General features: G+C 43.2%; 4 protein-coding genes across 7 annotated transcripts; 3 read left to right on the top strand and 1 right to left on the bottom strand.

Moving 5' to 3' along the window:
* The first annotated feature begins 7,556 nt into the window (after positions 1 to 7,556).
* Positions 7,557 to 9,105, top strand: LOC306698921 (uncharacterized protein). The gene is made up of 3 exons (XM_079163421.1): positions 7,557 to 7,742; positions 7,844 to 7,946; positions 8,339 to 9,105. Exons 1-3 carry the CDS (start codon positions 7,639 to 7,641, stop codon positions 8,666 to 8,668), a joined length of 537 nt encoding a protein of 178 aa, XP_079019547.1. The 5' UTR covers positions 7,557 to 7,638; the 3' UTR covers positions 8,669 to 9,105.
* Positions 9,106 to 10,388: 1,283 nt separating this feature from the next.
* On the top strand, positions 10,389 to 13,085 carry LOC306698668 (uncharacterized protein). Its single transcript, XM_079163097.1, has 2 exons — positions 10,389 to 10,599; positions 11,487 to 13,085. Exon 2 carries the CDS (start codon positions 11,494 to 11,496, stop codon positions 12,436 to 12,438), a length of 945 nt encoding a protein of 314 aa, XP_079019223.1. The 5' UTR covers positions 10,389 to 10,599; positions 11,487 to 11,493; the 3' UTR covers positions 12,439 to 13,085.
* A 1,547-nt stretch (positions 13,086 to 14,632) lies between these two features.
* On the bottom strand, positions 14,633 to 22,403 carry terb1 (telomere repeat binding bouquet formation protein 1). 3 transcript variants are annotated; one of them, XM_079163389.1, is made up of 20 exons: positions 22,131 to 22,403; positions 21,900 to 22,010; positions 21,592 to 21,723; positions 20,921 to 21,052; positions 20,681 to 20,741; positions 20,456 to 20,574; positions 20,154 to 20,282; positions 19,887 to 20,039; positions 19,648 to 19,779; positions 19,437 to 19,562; positions 18,980 to 19,122; positions 18,524 to 18,891; positions 18,367 to 18,437; positions 18,169 to 18,246; positions 17,827 to 18,060; positions 17,194 to 17,274; positions 16,993 to 17,058; positions 16,854 to 16,895; positions 15,755 to 15,816; positions 14,633 to 15,179 (listed from the first exon to the last, which is right to left on the bottom strand). In XM_079163389.1, exons 1-20 carry the CDS (start codon positions 22,165 to 22,167, stop codon positions 15,000 to 15,002), a joined length of 2,457 nt encoding a protein of 818 aa, XP_079019515.1. In that variant the 5' UTR covers positions 22,168 to 22,403; the 3' UTR covers positions 14,633 to 14,999. The 3 variants fall into 3 exon arrangements, with proteins under 3 accessions (XP_079019515.1, XP_079019516.1, XP_079019517.1); XM_079163391.1 differs by having other exon boundaries at positions 15,052 to 15,234; XM_079163390.1 differs by lacking the exon at positions 20,154 to 20,282.
* Positions 22,404 to 22,746: 343 nt separating this feature from the next.
* Positions 22,747 to 26,141, top strand: pdp2 (putative pyruvate dehydrogenase phosphatase isoenzyme 2). Of its 2 annotated transcripts, none has more exons than XM_079162715.1 (9): positions 22,747 to 22,813; positions 23,227 to 23,366; positions 23,453 to 23,623; positions 23,794 to 23,913; positions 24,010 to 24,296; positions 24,416 to 24,521; positions 24,604 to 24,840; positions 24,945 to 25,244; positions 25,344 to 26,141. In XM_079162715.1, exons 2-9 carry the CDS (start codon positions 23,283 to 23,285, stop codon positions 25,608 to 25,610), a joined length of 1,572 nt encoding a protein of 523 aa, XP_079018841.1. In that variant the 5' UTR covers positions 22,747 to 22,813; positions 23,227 to 23,282; the 3' UTR covers positions 25,611 to 26,141. The 2 variants fall into 2 exon arrangements, with proteins under 2 accessions (XP_079018841.1, XP_079018840.1); XM_079162714.1 differs by lacking the exon at positions 22,747 to 22,813 and adding an exon at positions 22,839 to 22,925.
* The last annotated feature ends 95 nt before the right edge of the window (positions 26,142 to 26,236 follow it).

The raw sequence follows: 26,236 nt of genomic DNA, 5'->3' as shown, positions 1-26,236 counted from the left end.
TTCACCCTTTCGGTTTTTTTTTTATTTGTAGCCCATTTATTTATTTAAAAAGTTGTCTTTACTTTAAGAGTCCATAGTGCATCATCAGAGTTGGGCGTATTCCTGTCTTTTAAAATGTCTCGTGAATATAAAAATCAAGGCACGTATTTCTTTTTTTTCTTCATGATAATTTTTTTTTTGCCGCAAAATGCAGACTGCGCCTGAAAATACCAAGTGTGTGACAAATGTGTCAAGAGTCTGTCAAGCAAAACGACAACTCGAACAAAGATTATCAGAGATTAGAAACTCCCGCCTCTCTTGCGTCTCTCCCAGATAAATCATCAAACGGCCTAAATCATGCAAATGTGGATTATCCCACTCACCTACAAGCATCCTCTCAGCTGAAGTCCGTTTTCTGGGATTTGATTTCAAACTTGGCCAACTGTGTATCCCTCACATCCCGCTGTCAATGCTACGCATTAGAGCGCGTTAGATCCACCGATTTACGGAATCCAACTTTCACATTTTTCATCCTAATTCCATTGGACGAGATGAGAGAAGCTTCTGGAGCAGAAAAACAACTTCTGACTCACCATCAGTATTCCCTTCTTATGGAATAAAAAAAAAAAAGTCAGATGAGGTCAGTTTTCCAGCGCAAGGACGCATTTCCTGCAGCGCTCAAGTCTATCAGTCTGAGAGTTGTCGTCTCAAATACACGGATGATCTGCGGCTGCTCGCGGTTTTAAGATTGGGCTCAGTTGGCGCGAGAAGGGGGAAGAGCTGATTGCGCATGTGCATCATCATATATGAGTAATAGGTAATATGATTATCCCCTCATAGCCTATTTAGCATAATTATGAATTGCATCAGGAATTCCCATATTTTAAACATGAATTTGCTGATTAGGGAAAGTGTCCAGAAGGCAAATGCGCGCACACACGCACGCACACAGACACACGCACACACAGACACACACACAGACACACACACACACACACAGGACACCTGTGCCAAAAAGCTCACCGGGCATAAATCAGTCACACTCTGTGCATTTCTTTGTAGAGCAGACATCAGGGCACATTCCCTGTTTTTCTTGAAGGACACGCTGCGCCTAAAGCCTAAAAAAGCTGGCGCCGCAGAAAGATGAAGACGGAAGCCAAGAGTTGGTGGGATGGTGATTTTTCCTTGATGTGTTCCCTTTTTACGACTGAACCTGTCACAGTTCCACTGCCAGATGTATTCCTCTTTTTGCTGATTGTAACTGCTTTAAATCAGTGACTTATTTGCTTACAGATAAGGACAATGTGAGCTGGGTGCACTAGGCAGCTAAAGACATTCTCACTTTGACAAATGCCTGGGAGCAAATGAGAGAGATAATGTGATATCCTCCCATCCTTTCCCTTTCACTCTCACACTTCCATCCATACAAAACAGTGTGTGTAGTTTCTTTTAAAAAAACGAGCAAGACGTACGAGCAGTAAGACCGTAAACAGCAACAATATGTCCCATATGACGTTACATTGGTTCATCAAAATGTTGTTCTTCGTGGCAAAATCTGATACCAGCCTTTCTACTGTTGTTGTTATGGTACTGATACAGTTCTGTTTCTCACGTAAAACTTGCAAAACAAATATAAATGTGACAGAAAAAACAACAGCAGCCACCAAACTTCCCAAACAGCAAAGCACAGAGTAACAAATCCTATCAGAAAGCCCAGGGGCCATGTTTTCAAAGTCTCCAAAGCCATCATTATTTAGTAACATGAGACCAATTTTACTTCCACGGTAATAACCCCGGGGTGAATTAATGTGGCAGAAGATGAACACACTCACCCTTACAATATATGCACGTTGCATCAGTCTGTTCTTAAAGATTACACTATTTCCTTGCGATTAATTATAAGGTGAAAGTGTTGACCCAGAGATGCACGTACCGTATATTTTGAGGGGCGTGGTTTGGTTTGGAAGGACTGCTGCGACACCGCCTCATCCTGAGCTGTGTGACATTTGAACTGCAGCAAGAAAGTGCGAGTCGTGGACGAGCCTCTACGAATACCCGCCGTTACTGAGGACCAGATGCCACAGTTGTCGACTATCGTCTGTCTGTCACTCATTTAGTCTCTCATACACACACACACACACACACACATACCGATACACCTTTGTTTACTGCACATCAAATATGTTAAAACCTGCATCTGTTGCCATGGCAACCGGGCTGGTGTCTTGCCTCCTTCTTCTGAGGCAATCAGGGACCTAAAAGCAGAGGTTTCAGGGAGGTTGACAGAGACGGGGATCAAAGTGGAACAAAAGACAAAATCTCTCCACCTGCGCTGCTGCTGCTGCTGCTGCTGCTGCTGAAGGGAAAGCTGAATCCCCCGTGAGTAGCTGTAATCCTGGGAAAGCTTTTGTAATAGTGAGATGCCCTTTAGTTTAGTTCATTTATTAAACACACATGGCATGAAAAATGGCACAGTTAACCAAAAGGTCATTTTTCATCTGTAGTCCATGAGGTCATGGTTCATTTGCTTCCACTTTACACATCACTGCGACCCTGTGATTCTACAGTGCTCCGTCAAACAAGCCTTCAGTGTGCTGCATGTGAGTGGGCTCTCTCTGTAAGAACTATTCAACAGTGAAGATAATCAGACATATTTTTACAACGGCACTAGCTTTTTGGCAACCACCCAAAGGAACGCAGACAGAAAACTGGAACTAAAGGAGGGTAATGAAGCCCAAACTGTTGAGGATTGTAATTAGCATTTTGATTGGAGTCTTAACCAGGCAAGTGATTGCTCTTATTAGCGTTTGCTTACGGATGAAATTAACATATTGAATTTGGCAGAGTCCACGGTTGAGTGAGCCAGGTGACACTGCTGGGCGAAATCATCTTTCACTTCCTCCATTCTTTCTTATTTTAATTGTGAAAGAACACACACGAGTGCCCGTGCGTGTCTTGCATTGAAAAATAACTGAAAATGTCTGAAAGATCAATGAGCTTTCAAGGAAAAGGGTAATGTTTAAGGTCGGGGATTATAGCTCACAGCAACATGTAACAATAGGGTTAAGAGGTCCCAGGTGCTCTTTAATGATAATAATTTCCACAGTAATACACGATCTGCTCGTGCTTTGAATCCATGTAGTGTTGCTTCATCTACTCAGTGCAGTAAAACAAAACAGATTGACGTATTTAGATGAAAAGCACTTTTATCAGCTTCCGAGGAAAAGTCATTAAGATAGCAAGAGCCTGTGATTGGCAGGAAATCCCTGTGGATTTGGCCTATTACTGTTGATGGGGAAGCACAGTGGCCTACACGTCCCGACTTTAATAGGGTGGAACAGATTACTGCATCCCAGTGACTTCTCATTTATCATCACATTGATTTGTGTGTATGTTTTTTTTTAGCGAGACATGTATTATTGCCTTTGCAAGCACCATGGGCTTTTGATATTACAACTGTAGATTATGTCACAACTAATCACCCTCATGCACAGCCCACTGTGTTAAATCCTACACTAGCTGAGGACACAAAAACTAAATCTTGTGGAGCAATGAATGCCTTTACCTCAATGTACCGACAGCATAATTTACTTTTTCTTTACGGTACTAAAGACAGTTCATGAACAACTTGACTGTATTTTGAAGTTGAAATGTAATCATCCTCATAGACGATTCCTTAGTCAGCTTAAGGTTCAAAGCCAGACTGTCCCAGGAGCCCCAGTCAGAGAGTTGACATACATATCCTATGTCGGGACAGATTTAGACATATGTGATATCGTGGAGCAGGAAAGGCTGATGCTAAACTCCCTTCTTATCTCTGGCCCATATGACAACAGATTACATGGAGAAAGAAAGGAAATAGAAATGATCTCAAATGTCAGAAAACTACTATCCTGTAAGCCGCCAAAACAACCAAAAGCAAAATCCATTAAAAAAATTGATTTGATTCATTATTTAATATTTGAGATTACTAACTCCCCATTTCACTTTCACCCAATCCTGTGTTTTTTCTTCTAATCTGTTTATGCCCAGCCCTTGCTCCCATGTAGCAATGCATCTCTTCTGTATTATTAAAAATTCCCATGTGGTTTGTTGTCTGCCTGACATCTGACCAAGTCCTCAGAGAGAGAAGCACAAACAGTTTCACAGAAAACTTTGGGTTTCCACAAAATCTGCTATTTGCGATCCTTGAGTGTCACGCAACTAAATGCAAAAGCATCCTAAAAAAAAAATCCGACTCCCTTTGCTTCCTCCAGCGTTTTGCTCCTTTTCAGTTCAAAACTAAACTGAGTGCATCCTGGTGCAAATGAATAATTTGAGGCGAACAGCGCTTTTTGTTATTCAGGATATGTCACCTGAGAATTTGTTCCCTCCGGCAATTTTAAAAGATGTGAAGTAAACCGGGAGTGAAGTAACTGTGTCACCCTATGACTGAGGAGAGGGGGATTAGTTGGGTGTTGGTAACCTGATTTTTGGAAGCATTGCTTGCTTGTAAAACTGTGTTTACCTGTTGGTTCAGCAGACTAAACTACACAAGACTTCCTAATTATCAGGTCAAATACAATACATGATCTACAGCGATTATGTTGAAAATAGAAACAACTCAAAGTATTACCTCGTAATGGTGACATTTCCTGTCTGTTTTACTTCTCTGTTTCCAACTGACAAATGAGATTAGCTGATGATTCAACCCATAACCAATGTACCCTTGTTTTTACATATGCGTTGGTCTCTGGAAGTGATGTGCTTTACATTTATGTCTCAGTAAAAATGTTACCAAAAAATAAAAACATATATCTCAGATTAATGTTAGCAACCTGATGAACATGTCCAGGTCATATGATAGAGCAAATTCTAATCAAACACACATTTATGCACATCAACAGTCAACATAAGCACACTGAAAGATTGTGCTCTGCTTTCTCTTTGAACTGGGAATAATGGGCTCCCATGCGGCAAATTGGAGCTAAAAGACCCTTAAAGGTAATAATGACTTCCTCTTTTCCTCTGGTGTCAGACTGTGTGCGTCTAAACTCAGACTTTTGAAGTTGTTTGTGTGTCCTTTGTGTGTTGCTACAAGAGAGAAGGATTTACTTGAATTCACAGAATTAGAACAGATCCGCATACCAAACAGCTCCCGCACGAAGAATGATTTGTATTGCTGTATAACGTCTGAGCCCCAGGCTCTTCCTCAGATTTCATTTGAATTTACAACAAAGTCTGCATCTGCGAACACACATGTGCACTTGTAAACGTGCACACACATGCACTAATATGATCCTGGTTGACATAATGAGATGACATCATGTCTCTGCCGGCAGATAACATCATTCCCTTTCGAGACCAGTGGAATATCTTCATTCAATTTAAAGATTCTGCTTCTCCTAAATCTTGCTCTCTTATGCCATATGGCCAATCACAAGAAGCATTTCTAGGACAGATGGCCAATGGTAATGACCTTTACTCAAAGCAGGGTTAAGCCTAAGAATACAAGATTAGTCTGGTTCTCACCAATAGGACCCTCAGAGCAGGAACAACATGAAGAAGAGGCAGTGGAAAGTGAGAGGAGATATAGATTAATTTAAAATGACCCACTGAACTTTTCTGATTCAGTTGTTTATGACCAATCCAACTTGTGTTTTCTACACAATAGCTTCTCATCAGACAAAAACATGCAGACCATGCTCTATGCAAAATGCACACAGAGTGTAATCATGGAGCAGAGTGTTCTGCAATTCTAAACATTATAAGAAATTAGGCTCGTTGCAATATTCATCTTACACAAATACTACCATTGAACCAATGTCAAACAAAACCCCAGTGCTGATGCTCTCGTGTCAGTACGTTCAGCAGACATTTTGGCCATGTTCGACCCACAAACCCAGCTGCAAGCAAAGCAGTGACAAGCTTTACTCCATCAGCAAAAAGAAATCTTCTTAGCACGGCCTGATCTGTGGACGTGGCAGCAAGCCTGGAGGAGGATGAGTTCGATGCCACTGTAGGTTCTTCATGTTTTCAATGTTTGAATCATTTTTCATGTTTAATTTAATTATTTTATCAATGATGATAATGAGTTAGTAGTGATGATGAGTTAGACATTTTCTTTTCTTTTCATTTTCTTTTCTGGTGACAAACAAATGATTGTTCTGGTCAAATAATCAATTTGAGCTTGTTGAAATGTTTCTATTTTCCAGTGGCGTGACAGAAAAAAAGAAATCCACTGTATGAATGACAAAATGTAGGTCAGTAATACAGTTATTTTCCAAAAGTGCCTCTGTTGACATCTGTTGTAAATAGGAATAATAATATGGTGGAAGATTTTGAGGATTTTCTTTTCATTTGATACCAGTTCAGCCCTCTGATTACTTGTCGTTCCTAAAATGCACTGAACTGAACTGAAGCTTTAGTGAAAATTACATTGTGCGGGCATCTGGCTGTAAACATGCTCTTTGCCTTGAGGTTTTTTTTCCCCTCCCTTTTTTCCCACTTTTTAATTTAGTCAAATATACAAAGCTGGTCTTTGCAATCAAGGCCTAAGCACTTAGGAAGGAGCTTTAGAGACATAATTAAAAGGCCCGAGTGGGAGAAGGCAGCTTTGAAACAAAGTGACAGAAGGTGTGAGTCTGATCAAGGTTGTTTGGAACATGAAAGAGTGAAAGAGGGTGAGAAAAGGATGGAGAGAGGAGAAAAGAGGGGGAAATGTGTCATGCGACTAGACTAGCATGGATTATTGGCTGTCGGCCAGTAAGAATAAGACACACAGGGCTAGAAGCCATCGTGCTTCACTATGTCATTTTCCAGACATACCACCCAGAAAGCATTACCATATTTTTTGAAAAGCCACAAAACAACTATTATCATAATACAATTACTGTTATTGAATATGGATGTAAAAAAAATACAAAAGGGGTGCTGATGATGAAACAACAGAAAAAAAGGCCATAGGGTGAGCGATGTGAATTCAGATGATCAAACCAAACTCACCTCAATGAAATGTCTTTAACATTTCTATGAGTGCACCAACTCTCTACATTTCATAAAGTAAAGTGTAAATGTTTTGACTAAAGAGTTTTGTGTAGCTAGAGTTCCAGTGGCGGTCACTAACTACAGTATATTAAGTCAACACTGTACCTATACAACTGTTTTTGGGTTGCCTACTTGTCGACTAGTATTCACATTTTATACCTCACACTCTGCTACTCTTCTACATTTTAGAGTGACTTTTTGTTATTGCAGCACTGTGTTTATTTAGCTTTAGTTACCAGCAGACTCAGTCAGCCTACATGCAAAACATTGACAATAATCAATAAATTAAACACAATGAATTTTCAAAAACACTGCAGAGCTTTACTGCCTCCTAATAGACTAATAATAGAAACAAGTGTGACACAGTATACTAATCAAATGTGCAGAATAGTAATCGTTTTATTGAAAACAATGTTTCTGAATCATGTTTTGAAGGACGGTGTATTATTTTAGTGGCGCATTGAGCTGTTTGTCCGCTCAGTGGCGCTGAAGACTCAGTCAGCCATTGTGATCACGTGACTTTAGACCCCGCTGGAAATCCCTCTGTTTCTGTTTCCCATTATACCGGTAATACCCCAGTAAACCTTCGCTCAGATGCAAGCCAACAATACACCTTCATAACACAGCGCCAACATGTCAGAGAGGCACCGGGCGCTGCCGTCATGGATGGCGGAGAAGGAAGAGAAAGTGAAAGAGAAGGAGCCGCTGAGGAGCAGGAGAAAACGGAAAACTGCACGGTATAGTTGACGAAAACAAGGCAACGCCTCGGTATTATACTTTACAGTTAAAGGTTTCTTACGTGATTTTGACTAACACACATGCACGGCTGTGTTTTCAGTGCTGCTTTCTACTGCATGAACGAGAAAGAGCTGGTAGAGGCAGCTGTTTCACTTCTCACCACCGGTGCCTGCGAGGACGTGGATCTCCCCGCTGACCGGAAGGTGGTGCTGTTTCTCTCCTTTCTTCATCTTTTTAAATTTGGGGGGAGGAGAATGCTAGAAAAGAGCCCGTTGTTGATCAAATAATTTAAATGTCAAAATGAAAACACAGGAAGTTGAGATTATGTAAATAAAACAAACGAAATGCATTGTATATATGAACATCTAAAATGTTGGGATCCTAGTACAGGCTTTTTACTTTTTATATGCCAAACATATTTTGTCCACTCAACAGCGTAGCTGCATGTAGAGCCTCTCCGATAAACAAGCAAACACTTCAATCATATCTCACACCATTTTTCATAGTGTATGCAAAATGCAAGATATTCCTTGAAGCACTGTGTATAATGTGTTTGACCCCCCCCCCCCCCCCCCCCCCCCACACACACACACAGGTTGAAGACAAGGCAGCAGCCCCCACTGTGAAGGTGAGGGAGAACTCTGCCTCTTCAAAGAAGATAGCAAAGCTGGTGACTCTAGAGGAGGAGTCCTCAGACTGCGGTGATTCCCTGGAGACGACGCATGTTTCAGAAACAGACGTGGACGTCGCCAACACTAACAGCCCGCAGCATCGGGCACCTGAGGGTCAGCGGTCAGGACCAAAACAGCACCGCCGTGGTCTTGTGGAGATTGGACTGGAGGCTGAGGAAAAAGGGGAGCACTCACAGATGCCAGCAGAGGAGGATGATGCCTTACGGCTTGTGAGAGAAATCTTCTTTACATGATGATGAACTTCAGCATACAGCATCTAAAACCCCGTTACGATGAAAACCGTGGAACACTTTAAAAGACTTCGCTTCTGTTCTGGACTCCCAGATGAGCTTCTCTGATAGTTCATGTGTATACTTTCAAGAGATGCTCACAGCGACTTTATCTTCTGAGGGAACTTAGTGGCCTCAGTGTTTGTCTGCAGATTTTAGAAACAGACACAATAGTTGTGTCTTCATCCAATGCGCCATCAATACCCTTAACTCAGAAATCTGACGGAGTACATGAAACACACAGACACTTACTTAAAGTGTTTTAATGTGCTGTCGTTGTCTTGTGTTTGATGAGCCTAAGACTAATTTCCACCCTGGTCGACAATAAAGATGTATTGTACTGTATGGTATTTTATTGTACTGTACCAGCCGTGCACATCAGAGAAAACAAACCATATTACCCCACGGGGATCAATAAAGTATTTCTGATTTTGATTTATTTTTGTATACATCTTTTTATTCACTTTCGCAAACCAGTTTGTCTCGAATTAAAATAGTACACACAAAAGTAATGCTGTACGTTCCAGTCTATTTAACAAAGGAAGGGTAACAGGTTCATCACAAAATGTGTCAGCAGCATATGCCTTAAGGCGTTCAGTGAAAACCTAACATGAAACAACATAGTTTAATTCTCAACAACACTGTTTTGATTATACCTTAGTCAAGCACTTTGGCTTCATAGTTAAAGTTTAACAAGGCGGACTTCTTCTACTCTCTCCCCTCTTTCCTGACACACAGGTCAGCACAGTTATAATAACCAGCTCTACTTGCACGTGCACACATAAACAGAACCAGATGGCCATGTGTTCCCAGTTCACATACGACTGATAAGAGTAGCAAAACACCTACAATGCCAGTCAGGATGAGTAGGCTTGATGCAGGCCATGCTAAACCAGAGGGCTGCTCTGTCAAAGGCCACAAGCACAACAGGAATGTACAAACCCAGGTTACCACTGTGGCGAGGATGTTCATTTTTTTTTTTAATCTCAGATTCATTTCCACTGACAGGTCTCCTGTACTCGCGTTGCAGGATAGTTCACCATGTGGACGTGTTGGACAAAAGGGAAAGGGACTGACGAGGGCTTCATTGGAGAGGATGAACACACCAGCAGAGAGCATCAGAGAGGTTAACATCTTAATGAAGACGAGCAGGAGAAACACAGAAATCCAAAGAGAGAGCCCTGTAGGTCTCCTCACAGACCAGCCATAGCTGAAGCCATCTTAAGCCTCACGTGCCCTGAGCTGAAGATTTAATATCCATGTTGACAGAAATCAATACAGACACTTAATCATTTGGAAAAACAATCATAAGAGTGGTGCTTTTATAGTCAGAAAAAGAAAGATTAATCGTCAACTTCTCAGCATAACACACTTGTGAGCTACATAAATAAATGCATTACGGATTTAATATTCAACCTGCTGATCAGCTTCCTCACCTGTAATCGCAATACACGTACAAGAAATGTGGCCAACCCTGAAATCTGTTTAAAAAGCTCTTGTGCTCCTATTGAAACATGATCTAGTGGTGAGCCTTTTGAAACACAGTGGAGATCAGGTTGAAACATGACACAGGTGGAGCCGGTTTACCAAGAATAAATACGGGTTCATGGATATTAGGGTGGATTGAGTAAAGATACATTAGCAGTTTAATCTAGTGTTGTTTTAGGCTATTTACTGGCTTACTGGCTGGGGAAGTGCACAGTGGCCATGGGTTTGGTGTACGGAAACGCGCATATAAATCGTGAACGCGCACGGCGCGCGGCAGCGTTTGTAGGAGTCTGTTCTGCTGGTGCGCGCGACGACAGGCAGCTTGACGTGCGGTCTTCTCCAAGTTGGGAGTGCGAGATCATCTGCGACTAAATCTACTTTTACTGCAACAGAAAACGGTTCATAAGGTTGGTTCCCGTTTCTAACTCGGTGTTGTTGCCGGAGCTGTTTATACTTCTGTTCGTTTTGGACGGATTTTTAAGTTTGTTCAGCACGAGGGAGGCGGGGTCGTCTGCAAGGGTTTCTTTGTTCCTTTTTGCTTTGACCAACAATTAATGGCAATTGGCACACTGATGTTGTTTGTGTTTATAATAATTCTAAGATGGATATCTGTCATGTCACGAGGGCTATATTAAATATTTAGAGTTTGAACTGTGGTAATGCGGATTCATGGTTCTGGTAGGAAGCACAGCTGGATCAAGGTGTGGTTGTTTTTAGAGAATAATTAGAAAATGCAAAAACGAATGGAAATCATGACCTCTAATGTTCCTGACAACGGGGTGGTGTTACGTGATCGTAGTTGGGAAACGTTTTCAGTGCGCGTTTAAACGTCCAGATCTTATTTAAATATACGAGCTTAAGGGGTGGCGTGCAGTGCAAAGCAGGCAAGAAAGATGCGATCAAATACATGTTTAAAGTGCTCCTGTGGCACAACAGAAACATTCCCTATAGACACGCTCGAATCTCCACACTAAATGGTACACGTTGTACATGCAGTCCCGGAAAGGTGCAAGAGAACACAATGTACCGTAACGCGCACACTGACATACGTCTCACTCAACCAGTTCAGTGGATCCTTACCAGTAGAAACGAGCTTCTCTCTTTGGTTTTAGTGCTTTTGTGCCATTGATCAATTCCTTGTTTATGAAATCTCCACCTTTTTATAATAGAATGTCAGCAAAAGTTATGTTAATATTGAGCTAAATTAAAAAGTTAGACTTTTAGTTTTTGTAACCACTTACAGAATAACATTTGATTACTTGGGAGTAATTTTCTTTTCATGGTCTCTGTACAGGTTCATTATGGGAAACCGGTTTAGCAGAGGGCGAGAAGCCCCGGCCAGCAGTGCTGAATCTGCTGCCCCCGAGCAGCAGACTGCAGCAGAGCCAGCAGCTGCACCGCCAGCAGAGGACTCTGGGATCGCGCAGACTCAGCAGGCCGCTGCACCGGAGAAGCTAGATGTGGGGATTCAGGAGCAAGTGACTGAACAATTAGTGTTGAAGAGTAAAGAGGAGAAGGTTCCTGATGCTGACCCAGAGCCTGCGGCAAAGGAAGCCGCAGCCCCAGTCCAAACCGAGCCTCTGGTCACAGTCTGCGAACCAGTTGCTGAAGCTCAGCTTGCTCCAGAACCAGCTCAAGAGCCTGTTCCCAAACCCGAGCCAGTTCCTGAACCAGAGCCAGTTTCCGAACCGGAGCCAGTTCCCGAACCCGAGCCAGTTTCCGAACCAGAACCAGTTCCCGAACCCGAGCCTGTTTCCGAACCAGAGCCAGTTCCTGAACCCGAACCAGTCCCCGAACCAGAGGCAGAAGTTGAGGCAGTCCCTGAACCCATTTCAGAGTCGGCACCAGCACCAGCTGAGGCTATGGAGCAGAAGACGGACCTGCTTAGCCAAGAGTCTCTCCCCGAGCTAATGGTTTGTTCACTACCACCTCCCATCGACCTCTGCCTCCTTGAAACTCCCCAACCAATTGACATTCCTCCAGTCGCCGCCCCGGTCGATGCCGAAGACATGCCGGCGACCGAAGAATGCCAAGTCAGCGCTGAGATTTCCGCGATTCCCACATTCGAGCCCGAAAAGAGCGAGGAGACATCAGAGTCTGCGGAGAACCAGACGGCGGTGGAGGCCCCAGGGGATTTGGAGCAGCTCGTGAGTGATTTCGGCGGGGATAGTGTTTGTGGACTGCTGAAGAACTTGGAGCTGGATGGAAATGACCTTATCGCTGACCTCATTCCCGCCGATGACTGAGCCGATGTGAAACCGTGGCAGATGATTCATTTAAGAAGTGAATGGATAGTTGTTCTGTGAAACCCTCTTAACCCCTTACATGAATTCTGAAAGATGCAATGTTTTTTTTTTTTTCTTCTTCACTTAAGTGGCCTAATAAAGGCAAAACATTTAATTTCTGTCTAAATGAACAAAATGTGCCAAAAGGTGTATTGGTGGGGCTTTAACGGCACAGGGGGTTATGAGTGTACTTAAGTGTATCGCTGGACAACAGAGCTCTTCCTCTATGCAAATTCACCAAGCAAGAATTTAAATGCATTTCTTTAAGAGAAAAAGAAGCCATTGCTATATAATAACGCCTTACAGGAAAAAGGTTGAAGGGAAGAATTTAGATGTCGACCGAGTACAAAGGGAAACGCTCTGTGAGGTGGATACCGGGAGAGTGAGTCTGCAGCGCTCCATAGGTGACTGCAAAACGATGGGCAAGGGACAGTAGCAATGCAACCAAGATGGAGACAGTACTATCAGGATACAAGTGTCTAACTTTTACGCCTTAACATAATCATCTTTGGACTTTGTAAAATTCTGTATCTTTCTTGTATTCAACAGGATTTTTTTTTTTTAAACCTGGCTTCCTTTGTGAAAAATAAAACTATTATTCTACATACGTTATGGCCATCATCGCTGATTTATTTAACTTTTAATTAGAAGGTATGTTGCGTCATAGATCGTGGGAAGGGAATCTGGATGTGTTTTTACTTAACATGCATGAGCTGAGAGGCCACAGCAGCTTCAGTGACTGTGGGCTGGTCGCGGCTTTGTTGGCCATAAAGAGTGGATGGATCTGCTAAACGCACACATTGGAACAATCGGAGCTTTCTCCCGTCACAGAGGGTGTTTTGTAACACACCAAGTACATGTACGGGACATGGCGTACATATGGAAATCAAATTCCAGCTAGCACAGAACATGTAGAGACGGAGCCTCCTCGCAGTCTGGTGGGAGAGGGGAGGGGAGGGGAGGGGGGCACATTCTTTCCAGAGGAAGGAGGTTTTCGGGTGGCCAGGGTCAAAAGTCTTCAGTGTGACTTTCAGTCCATGAGAAATATGCTCCTCACATGCCTCTCTCGCTCTCTCTCTCTCTCTCTTCCCCCTCCCTCACTGCATGCTGTTTGAACATCTTGACCGAGCGCTCAGTGGATTGGTATGAGAGGCCACTTCATCCTGGCGAAAAATGAAATTCTGCCAATTTGACCGAATGAAGGAAGGACTACTTTGGGGCGTCGTCGAGATGTACAACACGGAGCTGCTCCTTTTAACTCACAACAATTCTTCTATACCAGACGGTCGTTGTGCATCAATGCAGTCTCCCGTTTCATAATCCATAATATGCTTTTGTCCAACCGCACCTAACTGTAACTCAGCCTACGCCTCAGGGCATGGCAAGCGGGTAAGATGAGTCCCCATGGAGAGGGAGAGGCACTCTTCAGACAGTGATCTGAGTCGAGCTCTCCTTTAGAAGAAGAGGTTTGTAGACTGACCTGGTTCTTGATGAACAGCCTGATTTGTGATTCCTGTCATACCAGAGGCTTACCAGCTCAATAAACAAAAGTGCTGCAGTCTCCACCACTCCTTGATGATTGCTTGCCTCGCTATGGCCTTCAATGGCAAAAGCATAAATCAAAGTATACAGAACTTGTTCTTTGCTTCTGTGACACCGTGTGTCAAGGAAGTAACGCATATAGATCTGATTTTTAAGGGTCTAAGCAGAAGTGCAGCAATTATTGCTTCCTCTTTGCATTCCTCTTTTGTCTTCCTTATGTATTTTTTTGACACTTGCTGTTCTGCTCAAATGGACAAGACCTTTTCATAGATTGCTTGGGTCAAATCGTATAAAAAAAACTGGATCTTCAATTAAGATGCAATATTATCGAAACTGAACGTTTTGGTACACATGTTGCAGTGTTTAGGGCTGGGTCGTTTCATGCCACGACTCATCAACACGTTGCGCTGTTGCAATCCAATCTGGCAGACGTACATGAGGCAACACAGTGGTGCTGAGTCATCAACAGGTGATAGCGCAACACAACAAGGATGTTAAAATGGGCCTTCATCAAAGGTTTTTTCATGATGTTCACTCCAAATGTAGCACAATACATCCTAACAAGATCAAATACAAATGCGTATTTGACAGAGAAGATGCTGACAGAGAAATGTAAGAATCTCAATCTCTTGTTTTAATGTTTTAACTTACAACAAAACAATTAACATGTTTCAAAGAACTGAAAAAGCTGCACAAACTATTTTAAAAACAGTGCAAAGTAGGGGCACCATATATAAAGTACTACAAATCTTAATAAATACTGAGAGTACACTATACTAATATATTAAGTAAACGCTTATTTGGATTATTTCCAATAAATACAGTGTGAAGAGAGTCAAAGCTATTATCAACAGGAGGCATTCATTCATTGGCTGGCCCAGGATCTCAGAAGCAGGATTACACACGAACAGACTAGACTTCACCTTTCTGCAGTGAACTTAAATGCAATTTGACATTTCTGATGGAAAATATCAAATGTCTCACTTAGGGTAGATTTCCTCCACCATTAGCCGCCTGTATTTCTTGGCCAGGTCAACATTGGTGCGTCCAGGTTGGAAGGGGTACGACCACAAGATGGAGTTCCAGGAGAAACCCAAAGTCTTCACACCGCACAGTAGGTAACGCACCTCCTCACCGCTGAAGTCGGTCCTCCTCCTTCTCTGGTAGTTAGAAGGACAGCAGAGGAGGCACAACTTTGATTAAACATTGGACGATCTGTCAGATGCACAGGAGAGTGTGGATTAATGTTAGCGTATTCCGGATTAAAAGCATCTGCTAAAGATGCCTGAGTGACTAATGTTAGAACTTACTGGTGGTTTTGCACATTATCAACACATTGTTTAAATGACTCACAGCCATTCCACAATATCCGACAGTTTTAAATTCATTTCCCCGCCCTCCATTAGTTTCAACTTATTTCAGTACACTATGAAAATCACCTTGTTGAGACTTGAAGTAAGATGTTGTGTCATCAGGAATTATAATAATTGCATGGTTATGTAGATGCAAGAAGTGTTGTGAAAGTCCTCCTGCTGATGTGTTCAGGGACGCTCTGACGTCTGTGTTGTAAGACCCTGCTGCTCATTATCAACAATGCCAGCACTGAATGTTTACTGTACACTTCCTCCTCGCGCTTCAATGAACTACAGCATACAACCACAGCATTGAACAGCTGTTGGGAAAACCTGGCAGGACATATAGATATCAATGTATACATATTCTTTCAAACTCTCACAGCGGAACAGTGATCTGTGCTCGTCCTCGGCTCATCATCATCAGTGTGACGTCCTCTTCTCTCTGTGTGTGCAACATGAAACAGTCTGTGCGTGAGTACGTGTGAAAAACACCGGGTGGTCAAATATAAAGATAAGACAACGCTTTCTCACTCGCACTACTCCTCATACGTGACATTTTACGTCACCAGTTATGACTATTATAGCTGCACTGATGTAAAAAAAACAACAATGCAGGAGGAGAAGAATGATGAAGTAGGCAAGAGAATAGAAGAAATCAAGACAGTAAAGAGTTTAAAAGGAAAGAAGGCAAAGATGTAAAAAAAAAACAGCTGAAGGGGTTTGGAGAGAGAAAAGAATGAAAAGGTGAGCTGTGCAATGGAAGAAAAACCTGTTCTAGGTGTGCACTCACACAAAGTGAGCATTTGAAAATGCATTTGTCTGAGCGGTATAAATGTCAGCATGGCAGCAGTCATGTACAAAGTCTGACTTAAAGCAAGAGAATCGGCAAAATTGGAAAGCAGGAGGAGAAAAAGGGCAACAAAATACATAAATATATACTTTCTTTTTTTTACAGTATAATGAATGTAATGCAAGTATAGAGCATGCAAAATCATAATGTGGAACAGACTAAATATTCTTTCAACACCACTGGCTTAATACAAAAGCATCAGAAAACAGCCTCTCACTCACACACACACACACACACACACACACACACACACACACACACACACACACACACACACACACACACACACACACACACACACACACACACACACACACACACACACACACACACACACACACACACACACACACACACACACACACAGAGTGTGAAACAGCTCCATACAGTTGTGCTGCTCTGAACCAGCCCTGGCCTGCACACTGTGAGAACACTGGCTGCAGTTCAACATTCCTTCTGCTCTTCTGTTTGTCTGTTGCCAAGAACACACTACGGAGAGACGGCTCCCACCAAAGGCTCTCAATCATAACATTCACACACACACACACACACACACACACACACACACACACACACACACACTTACAGTAATCTACTGTAAACACCCGTATCTGAGCGCACACATCTACCTTCAGGAAGATCACATCTTCTCAGGGGAGTCAAGCCTGGACCTGAGAGGAGTCACAATGAGAGCCATGCTGTTGAACACGACAAATACAAAGGACAAGAATACATGATATGTCGTCTGTGATTATGTCGCATACATACCGGTCGTGTTATGAAGGGTCAATGTCTCCTCTTTAGCTCCTCTACGCAGCGGAGTCAAAGTGATGCCTATGACGGAAGAAGAAGAAGAATTACACAGCTAAAGATTATTGTACATGTATGTTAGTTCAGTGGCCAACAACAACATGTTGTTTATTGATTTACAGTTGATTTGTTACATCGAGACACGCTCATAGTTCTTACCACTGTGCTTCTTCCAGTGATGTTGCGGCAGGGAGCTCTGGCCTTTCCCTGCTGCTTTACGTCTGGGAGTCAGCCAGACCTCTTTTACAGCGGAATAGAAATCATGTTATAGCAGCGGTTAAAGACAACAATATGCGTTTCATACTGAGAATATTAAAGTCAAAGTTATGAAGTAATGGACAAGGGGAATACAAATGGAACAGCAGCAACATGCATGAGGCATGTTTACTCTCTTGACTGAGCTATGCTCTTTGATGAAGGAGATGTTACTTGTCCACATATTTTACAAATACCGCTGTCAGCAATGAAAGCATGTGTTGAGCACAACACCCATAATCCAGTGCACCTATTATGCAGCGTATATTCAAGACAAAGTCTGAAATGTGGCGTTTATATATGTATGTAACATATTCTTGCCAAATCCAGTAATATTCAGCCCATGTTGCAGCCGCAGGTTAGCCAGTTGATAGCCTGACCCGGTTATAGTGATTAGTGTAACAATATTTAGAACATTTGTGTTTAGCTTTGATACAAGGTGCACCTTGATAGCCGGCCATCCGACATACAGCAACCTTCAAACCAAGGCCAATGCAGAGCGAGTGAGACACCGTCCATGCAGATGGATGTCCTTACCCCTCCAGTTTCCCCAGCTTCTCTGTGGCTCTGCAGCTGAAGCCCTCTCATGGTCTGGGTTTGCCCGCTCGGCGTCCTCGTGGTTCTCTCTCCTGAGCAGAAGGTCGCAGTGACGAATCCTGAACTGCTCTGTGGCCTCCTGGAGCACCGTGTGCATGTCACAGCAGTGGTGGCAGGAGCTTTGCAGAGACGCAAAAGTGCGACTGGTCACCTCCGGAAACGGCAACACACAACCTAGAAGAGAGAAGGAATTCAGCGGATACGTCCGGTGCTGGCTTTGCAATAATCCACCTGAACAATCCCTGAAAAGTTTAAAAGAATAAATACAGTGAGTTCTCCCACCTGCACACCGGATGCGAGACAGTGAGTGTTCCTCCACTCGGCTTTTCCCCACCGTGCTCCTCTCACAGTCCTGCAACTCTAAAAAATAAAAGCATACTACTTGAATGGAAAAAAAACATGAGAAAACTTGCACATCTACTCAAAACAAAAGCAAAAGCAAAGAAGTGTGTTCAAGGAATGAAGCTGTGTGACTCTCACCTTCTTCATCAGAACACGTCACTTCTTTTGCTGCACTGGGCCTCACTGATGCTGGGGGCTTAAACAACCGTCTAAACAAAAAGACAGACGAAAAAGAAACAATGAAAGCTCTCATTTCATTATTAAGATGTAATCAACAGTGAGGAAGTCTACTGACTTGTCTGCTGTACGAGGCTCTCTGCCTCCCTCTAGTGACTGCGGATGGGAAGACATTAGGGCTCCAGTACCGTTGCACACTGAACACCACACAGACCCTCCACTGGTTCCAGCCTTCTCTCTCTGCATACTTACATGGGAGCTCACTTGCTTCAGTTCACTGTCATTCTTAATCTTGACCACATTTCTTACAGTTTGAAGCTGAATGTTGTGTTCACCCCCTGCTACTACATTCTTGAGAGTGCTGCTCTGTCTGTGTGCGGTGGGGACGGTTTTAATGCTCTCCTTCTGCTGCAGAGGCAGAGGTGGTTGGCCGAGACCTTCGCTTGAAGTTAACGGCTCTGTGTATTCCTGCTCATCCTCAGCCTCCTAAAGATGGACATAAGCACTCATCACGATTCACCGCTCTTCACTCTGATTACACTATGGCCATTGTGTGTGTGAGTGCATATCTGACCTTTGCCTGTCTCTTCTCCAGCAGGTCAATCCTGCGCAGCAACTCTCTGGCTGAGCCCCTGAAGCCTTCCACGTTCGTAATGGAGTCCACATTTTCCCCCTCCCCCTGTCTCACTGTCAGACCAGGCACTTCCAGGGACATGGCTACACAAACGACGACAGACAAGACATAATAACTCAATATTCTACCCTCGTATTCTTCAATCGCGTCTTCTATTTATTCATTTTTATGTTCACACTTTGGATCAGGAGTTTCCATTTAATGCTTTGCGGGGTCATCTGTCATTTCTCTTTAATATGTAAGAGCAAGAAAGCTCATAGAAATGATTCGGTTTCCAACGTTAAATTCACACATGCCCCAATGTGTAAATGTAAAAAGGAAGTGGATACTTTTGGTGACAGTGAAGCTCCTGAATTACTCACTGAGTAACAGTACTGAACCCACGTTGGTGACTTACTGGCCTGTTTGCAGGTCTGCAATATGAATGTAGCAGCCTTCCGAACCTCCTCACTTGCATCTTCTGTGAGTAGGGTGATGATGAGGGGCAGGCCTCCACACTGCACCAACTGGTACTGGTGCTCCTCTACAGGCAGGAAGGAAAAAAAACACATTTGAGAAGAAGACATGGATAGCATAAATACCCAAGTTGTACTACTGTGCAGTCTTACCAGAGGCCTCAGTGCAGTGGCCCAGAGTGAGTAGAACAGAGAGCATGTCCTCAGGGTCCAGGTGTGGGCTAGCCAGCAGGGAGAAGAGGTGGGAAACCACACCATACTGAGAAAGACCCGAAGCCAGAGAAGCTACAAAGAATACATTGTGAATGGAGAATGAGACACTTTGGTTGTGTAAGTGAAGTGTCCAGATGTGCGCATGTGTGTGTGTGTGTGTGTGTGAGAGTGATACGCACAGTTTTCTGTGATGCAAGCTGACAGGGTCTTGGATACAGTGACAGAGAGCTGGCACGACATCAAGCTCGTATCTGCTGCTGAAGCTAGACGAACCAGTGCAAGAGCGAGAGTATCCAGACACCCAGAGGCAGAAAAACTCTCCTGAACACAGGCTGCAAAAAAACAAAGAAGTGATTCATATTTAAGCATTTTAATTTTAATGTAACTTAAGATAAAAAAAAAACACAGGTTAATTAAGCATGAGCCATTCTGTCCCTTCCACTTACAGTTGTTGGCAACCGTCATTGCTATGAAGGAACAAATGGGTTGAAAAATGTCAGTGCGTGTCAAATCGATCTGCTGAAGCCAGACTTTTATCACAGCAAAGGCTGCCGCGCAAATACGCTGACCCTCCTCTGGAAGACAAGAAGACACAGTTGAGCAAAAACATTTCTTTCTCTGACTCCAGATATGAACTTAATGTGGTATCCCATGGTTTGACTTCAAAGTAGTCGCCTGGATGGCAAGAGCATCAATGTTTTACATATAAATGAGTTAGCACAAGGCACAAATAAACAGATGACGTTACCATTTTGAGGGTTGTTGACACATCCACAGAGAGCACTGGACACAGATGCCCAAAGCTGGTAGGTTTGAGTAGCATTAGCCGCTCTCAAGGTAGCCTCTGTAGACAGAGGGGAAGTGGTCCTGCAGAAATGTATACGATTAAACGTATATATGTAGGTGCTTATGTGAGTGGGTTTTGAAAACACACATTTTTGGCACATGTCTGGCGTTAAGAATGGCAAAGTACCTGAAGAGGTCCAGTAGGATATCCAGGCAGCCAGTAGTTTGGCCTAAAGTCTGTCCTGATTCTGCAGTAACACATGAGACACGTGAGACCTACAGAAACTGCTGTACATTATGTTCCAAATATATAAAATGGCTTTTCATGAGCTTGAACGAAACCAAATCAAAGAAAAAGTCACGTCAGGAAAAACTGCAACTAAGCGGGACAACCAATCGTGTAGCTTTAACTCCTCCTTGATCTTACTATTGTTGGCGACCAACACAGACAGCAAGTACACAGACACTCTCTTCTGTGTCAGCGGGATGTCTTCTTTCAGCAGCAAACCAGCAAGGTCTGCAAATGTCTCCTTCCTGCAGAGATAATTCTTGCAATACACTACCAGAGGGGGAAAAAAAAAAGGTAATTTCCTCTAACTGACTTGGATTTGAAGATACCACATTATACCAACACAGTGATGTTGTATTCATAGGACAGTACACAGGCTTGTTGTATAAAATACACATATGCTGTATCTCAATCCAGGACCACAGCCTCTGACTATTTCATGACATGGCGACAAAGCTGTCTTATCTGTGTCCTTTGCAGCTTTTAGTTTCCCATAATCCATAGAAAGTGTTTGCTAGTACCTATTATTTAGCACCCATGTTTACCACACATATCTATCACTTAGTCAGCTGTTTAAGAGCAACTTCCTGCCAGTAAACTGGGGGATTTTCAACTTTACAAGATGACTAAGACTACTGAAATGCATCCCCGGTGTCCTGTCTCGTTTGGGAAGGACATGCACATTCATCCTAAGCTTCAACTGCTGCAAAAGACACAGCTTTTTGGACTGCATCCTTCACCAGACGAGTCCCTGAATGGGGATTCAGCAACCATCTCACACACACACACACACACACACAAACGCTTACCATTGGCCTCTGCTAACGTGCCTAGCGTAAAGAGTGCAGTCTCCTTGACATCTGAGCGAACAATGCTGGATTTGGAGAGGTTATACACAAATGACACACCTCCCATTTCCCTCAGCAGGTCCACATTATCCTCTGAAATAATGAAAATGAAACAGAAGATGGAGAGATGTCAAGATGAATGATTAGCATGTGTTTGTCCAACAACACATATGCATGTTGGAGAGTGCTGTGGGAGATGGTTAGTGTGTGTAGATGGTTAGAAGGGAGGAAGGACATTGAATGTGTGGTCACTGGTGGTTCACTGTTACCTCTCCTTTCACAGATTGAGTGAATGGTGAGAAGAGCTTGTTTCTGCAAATCGGGACATTTCATCTGAAACTTCAGACACTCGAGCAGCAAAGTGAGATCTGTCTTTATGGCTGAACACAGAAAGATGAAATCAACAAGCATGTGAACCAGACATGAGTTACATGTGTTACATTAATGCACATCTACAAATACATAAGCTAAACTAAATGTTTACAGTTGGCGTCACTTACTATTACGGCTTTTGCTGCAAACCCCTGTGTTATCCATTTCTCTCTTTAAATGTCTAAATGTGCTCTTCTCACTTCCAGAACTCACTAGCTAACGTTAGCTAACGTTGCTAACACAATTCAAACATTCAAGCTAACGTTAAATTCGGGCCGCTTTTTAAAAGTTCATTTTTTTCATGCTATTATGTCAAAATGTATAGTTAGAGTTAGCTAACTGCCACTTTTCACCTTACAAAAGTTAGATTAAAGTTAAATTAAGGTAACAACATATTAACGTTAGCCATATTAACAGACGGAACTAACTGACACTACCACTACGAAGTTTGACAGGTGGGCGTGGCTTCGAACTGATACACTTGAAATAAGTGTCTGTACGATTTATCGACTATATGTGTATATATACAACGTTATATATGTTGCCACACCTTTCTGACTGTTACCAGATAGATGCAAAACAAACACCTGTCACTGAGCAATGTTCCCTTAGTATCAAAGCTTTTGTCTCAATATGTAATATGTGATTTGTATCAGCCATCAGCTCAAGATGTCTCAAACAAAGATCGTCTATTTCAAAGCGACCAGTCAGGACTACAACAGTGCGTCTGACGTCAGACGTTGTGGCACGTCGCCGTCATGTATGGAGTTCTGACCATCGTCATCGATACATGTGTACTTTTACTAAGTTTGTACGTATTGAATCAATCAATCAAGTGTTTATTTAGCGTACTTAACATATGTACCAAATCAATGTGTGTCTGTTTGGATCAAGCGTAGGTGTAACGTTCGTCGCTTTAAATGGTAAACGTTAATGAAGCTAGCCAGCCAGCAAGCTACCTTTACGTTTTAAGGCTAAATGTTGTTAACGTATTTGTATCAAACGTTAGCTAGCTTGCACATATATTAACCCCACGACAACGTGGAGGTGACGCCGTTCTGCTCGGTATTGGTCTAACGTCACAGCACAGTGTGTTCATTTTAGCATAACTTGCAAAACATCTAGCTTGCTATATGTTTACGGTAGCTCATTGATTGTCAAGCGTCTTCAACACAAACGTGCTGCTATCATAACCGTATACGTTTTGTTTTTCTCTCTACATAGATGTTGGGGTGAATAAGTTGCACAACACGTTGCCCAACAGCGTTGCCTCTTCAGAGATGTCTGGACGTGTGTGCGCCAGTATCCTTCAAAGAGCTTCAAGCTACACATTGACACTTTCCAAACCCACTGCCCCACTCCAGGTGTGTACCCTGCGATTGACTTTTACTTTTACTTTCATTTACGCTTATAATCTAACGTTGTCATCACTCTCTTTTTGCCCTGATAGTACTCCCACCAATGTAACTCCTCGTCCTGGGGTCCCTGCAGGTCAGACACGGTGTGTCTCACTGGAGAGGAGAAGTGGCCTAAAAGTAGGCGGCACCTCTCGACTCGTCAGGACCTAGACTTCCAGCTCAGCCGGGTTCAAATCAACAGTATTCTGCGGTCTAATGAGCAGGTAACTGATGTGATCGTGTCTCTGAAACTGCCCCCCAAAAAATATCATGTTTCTGAGGTCATCATAGGTTGAAAAGTTGTAGTTTTTTTCATTCTAATATGATATATGAGTTTTACATATACAGTATACATACCTTTGCAGTTGAGTACCTCTGTACGTCTATATTTCAGAGTGTGAGTGTGCCAGAGTTTGATGGCAGGGGACTCAGTGCTGTCAGAAAGTTTGAGAGCAACCAGCTGGCTGCTAACACACCCAATGAAGACCGTCGCAGTGCAGCGACCTGCTTACAGGTACGTATTCTCTCTCTGTGTCTGTAATCCTATCCATCTCCCTGTTTTTATCTCCCTTCTTGTTACATTTAAGCTCATTTTCTATATCTTCTCCAGTCAAAGGGCATGCTCTTTGGCATGTTTGACGGCCATGGGGGCTGGGCGTGTGCCCAGGCTGTCAATGAGCGCCTGCTGTACTACACCGCAGTCGCGATGATGTCGAAGCAGAGCCTGGAGGAGCTTGAGAAATGCATGGAGCACGGCAGAGCTGTTCCTCCCATCTTGCAGTGGTACAAACAACATGCCGACTTCAAATATCGGGAATCTGCTCCCCTCTACATTGACCACCTCAGAGTCTTCTGGCAAGAGTTACTGGACAGTGAGGAACAGGGAGAAGGCATGAGGTCAGTACAAAGACTTTTCCTCTAGGGGATTTTTGTCCTATTCTGTAGATGGATGTGCCTTGTCACGTGCTCCTCATCAGAACTCTTTTCCTTCTGATTTCCCTCGCATCCTTTTCTAGTCCTCTGGACGCTCTGGACCGTTCTTTTAAACGACTCGACGCCGACATCTCCTTGGAGGCTCAGGTCCCTTTTTACGATGACCTGATCAGAAGCACAGCCATCCAGGTACCAACGCAAACCTTTCTTTGCTGCTTCAGCCTATTAAACTTGACACAATGTTGATACACGCGCACCGTCATCTGTCCAGGTTGCGTTTGCCGGATGCACTGCCTGTGTGGCTCATGTCTGCGCAGACGGGATCCACGTGGCGAATGCCGGTGACTGCAGAGCAGTTGTGGGGGTGCTGGAGGAGGATGGATCTTGGAGTGCTTTGCCCCTTTCCCAGGACCACAACACACAGAACCAGGTTGAGGTGGAGCGGATCAAGAGCCAGCACCCGCCCTCAGAGAGAGACACAGTGGTCACAGATGACAGACTGCTTGGGGTGAGAGTTCTTCATGGCATAACACTAAACAGGCACTGTACATTGAGTTAACTGTTGATTTAAGAAAGTCAGCCACTGGTCCTAAGCTTTTATGGTGCCGTCAGATTTTGATGCCACTGCGTGCGTTTGGTGACGTAAGATTCAAGTGGAGCCTTGAGTTGCAGCGGAGCATTTTAGCCAGCCTGGAGTCTAGAGTGGACCTGGACTCTCTCAACCTGTACCAGTACACGCCACCTAACTACCTAACTCCACCCTATCTGGATGTGGCACCCGAGATAACCCACCACAAGCTGAGACCGCAGGACCGCTTCCTGATCCTCGGCACCGACGGGCTGTGGGATGAACTGGGGAACGAGGAGGCTGTGCGACTCGTTGGAGAGCACCTGAGTGGGATTCACCTTCAGGTTCGTTGAACATGTATTGTTGTATCCCTGATTCACAGCACACAGCTTTCACCGTGGGTTCTTTATCCTGTAACCTTTTGTTTTTCTGTCTTTTACCAGGCTCCTGTTTCTCCATCTGAGAAGCAAATGAAATTGGGTGAAATGCATGAACTCTTGCTAAAGCGCCAGGCCCGTGCCTCCCCGGCTTTAGACACCAACGCTGCTACACACCTCATCAGACACGCTCTGGGCACTGGGGAGTATGGAGAGCTGAGCCAGGAGAGGCTGGCCACTATGCTCGCCTTGCCGGAGGACCTAGCTCGAATGTACAGGGACGATATCACAGCTACTGTGGTGTATCTGAACTCTGACCTGGCCAGACCGTAACACAGCCAGCAGAAGGTTTGTTGCAATGCTGGGCAAAGATTTTAAAAATGTTGGACAAAAATATGATCATTACAATCTGTTACATACATTGGTTTATAAATATTTTTGAATGAAAGGGGAGTTTTCCCAAATACAAGATTCTATAGACTTAACATAGGTTACATATTCTGAATTGTAGCATTTATCGAGTTAAAATACAGATTTTGTGGCTGGAAAAAAAGTAGATCCTTCAGTGTATTTATGACATTTTATATACATCACCTGAGTTCTATGTTAAAAGTGAAAAAGTTTGCATTAATTACAATGCCACAGAATATCACTTTGTTCCCTGCGTCAACATATTTGTTTCTATTTTCTTGCAGTTTGCTTTAGACAATCCATCTGTGAAGGTGTTTACTTCTTTTCACTTGGCTTTTTATGTGTAAGCTGTGATTTGTTTCTCCTATTTATTTTGTGTAATTGTTCTCTTTTTTTAATTAAATTAAAAAAAAACATAATTAGATTAATATAATAATAAATAATGCTTGCTAAAAAAAATAATAAATGTACTGTCTTCAATCGGGTTGTTTGATTGATTTAAGTTGACGCTCCACTCAAAGGTGCAGATGCTTCATATTTAACCATTG

The sequence above is a fragment of the Pholis gunnellus genome (assembly GCF_910591455.1).
Source record: "Pholis gunnellus genome assembly, chromosome: 7".
In the NCBI taxonomy this organism is placed as follows: Eukaryota; Metazoa; Chordata; class Actinopteri; order Perciformes; family Pholidae; genus Pholis; species Pholis gunnellus.
The sequence above is the reverse complement of the archived record's forward strand: the minus strand, read 5'-3'. Positions and strand labels throughout refer to the sequence as shown.

Excerpts from the sequence above, each read along its gene's own strand:
- LOC306698668 (XM_079163097.1), top strand. The coding sequence starts at position 11,494 with ATGGGAAACCGGTTTAGCAGAGGGCGAGAAGCCCCGGCCAGCAGTGCT.
- LOC306698921 (XM_079163421.1), top strand. The coding sequence starts at position 7,639 with ATGTCAGAGAGGCACCGGGCGCTGCCGTCATGGATGGCGGAGAAGGAA. Across the intron at positions 7,743-7,843 it reads AGAAAACGGAAAACTGCACG|TGCTGCTTTCTACTGCATGA; the intron begins GTATAGTTGACG and ends CTGTGTTTTCAG. Across the intron at positions 7,947-8,338 it reads ATCTCCCCGCTGACCGGAAG|GTTGAAGACAAGGCAGCAGC; the intron begins GTGGTGCTGTTT and ends ACACACACACAG.
- pdp2 (XM_079162714.1), top strand. The coding sequence starts at position 22,862 with ATGTACCAAATCAATGTGTGTCTGTTTGGATCAAGCGTAGGTGTAACG. Across the intron at positions 22,926-23,226 it reads AACGTTCGTCGCTTTAAATG|ATGTTGGGGTGAATAAGTTG; the intron begins GTAAACGTTAAT and ends CTCTCTACATAG. Across the intron at positions 23,914-24,009 it reads GTGCAGCGACCTGCTTACAG|TCAAAGGGCATGCTCTTTGG; the intron begins GTACGTATTCTC and ends TATCTTCTCCAG.
- terb1 (XM_079163389.1), bottom strand. The coding sequence starts at position 22,167 with ATGGATAACACAGGGGTTTGCAGCAAAAGCCGTAATA. Across the intron at positions 19,123-19,436 it reads GCAGACCTGCAAACAGGCCA|CCATGTCCCTGGAAGTGCCT; the intron begins GTAAGTCACCAA and ends TCGTTTGTGTAG. Across the intron at positions 18,247-18,366 it reads GACGTGTTCTGATGAAGAAG|AGTTGCAGGACTGTGAGAGG; the intron begins GTGAGAGTCACA and ends TTTATTTTTTAG.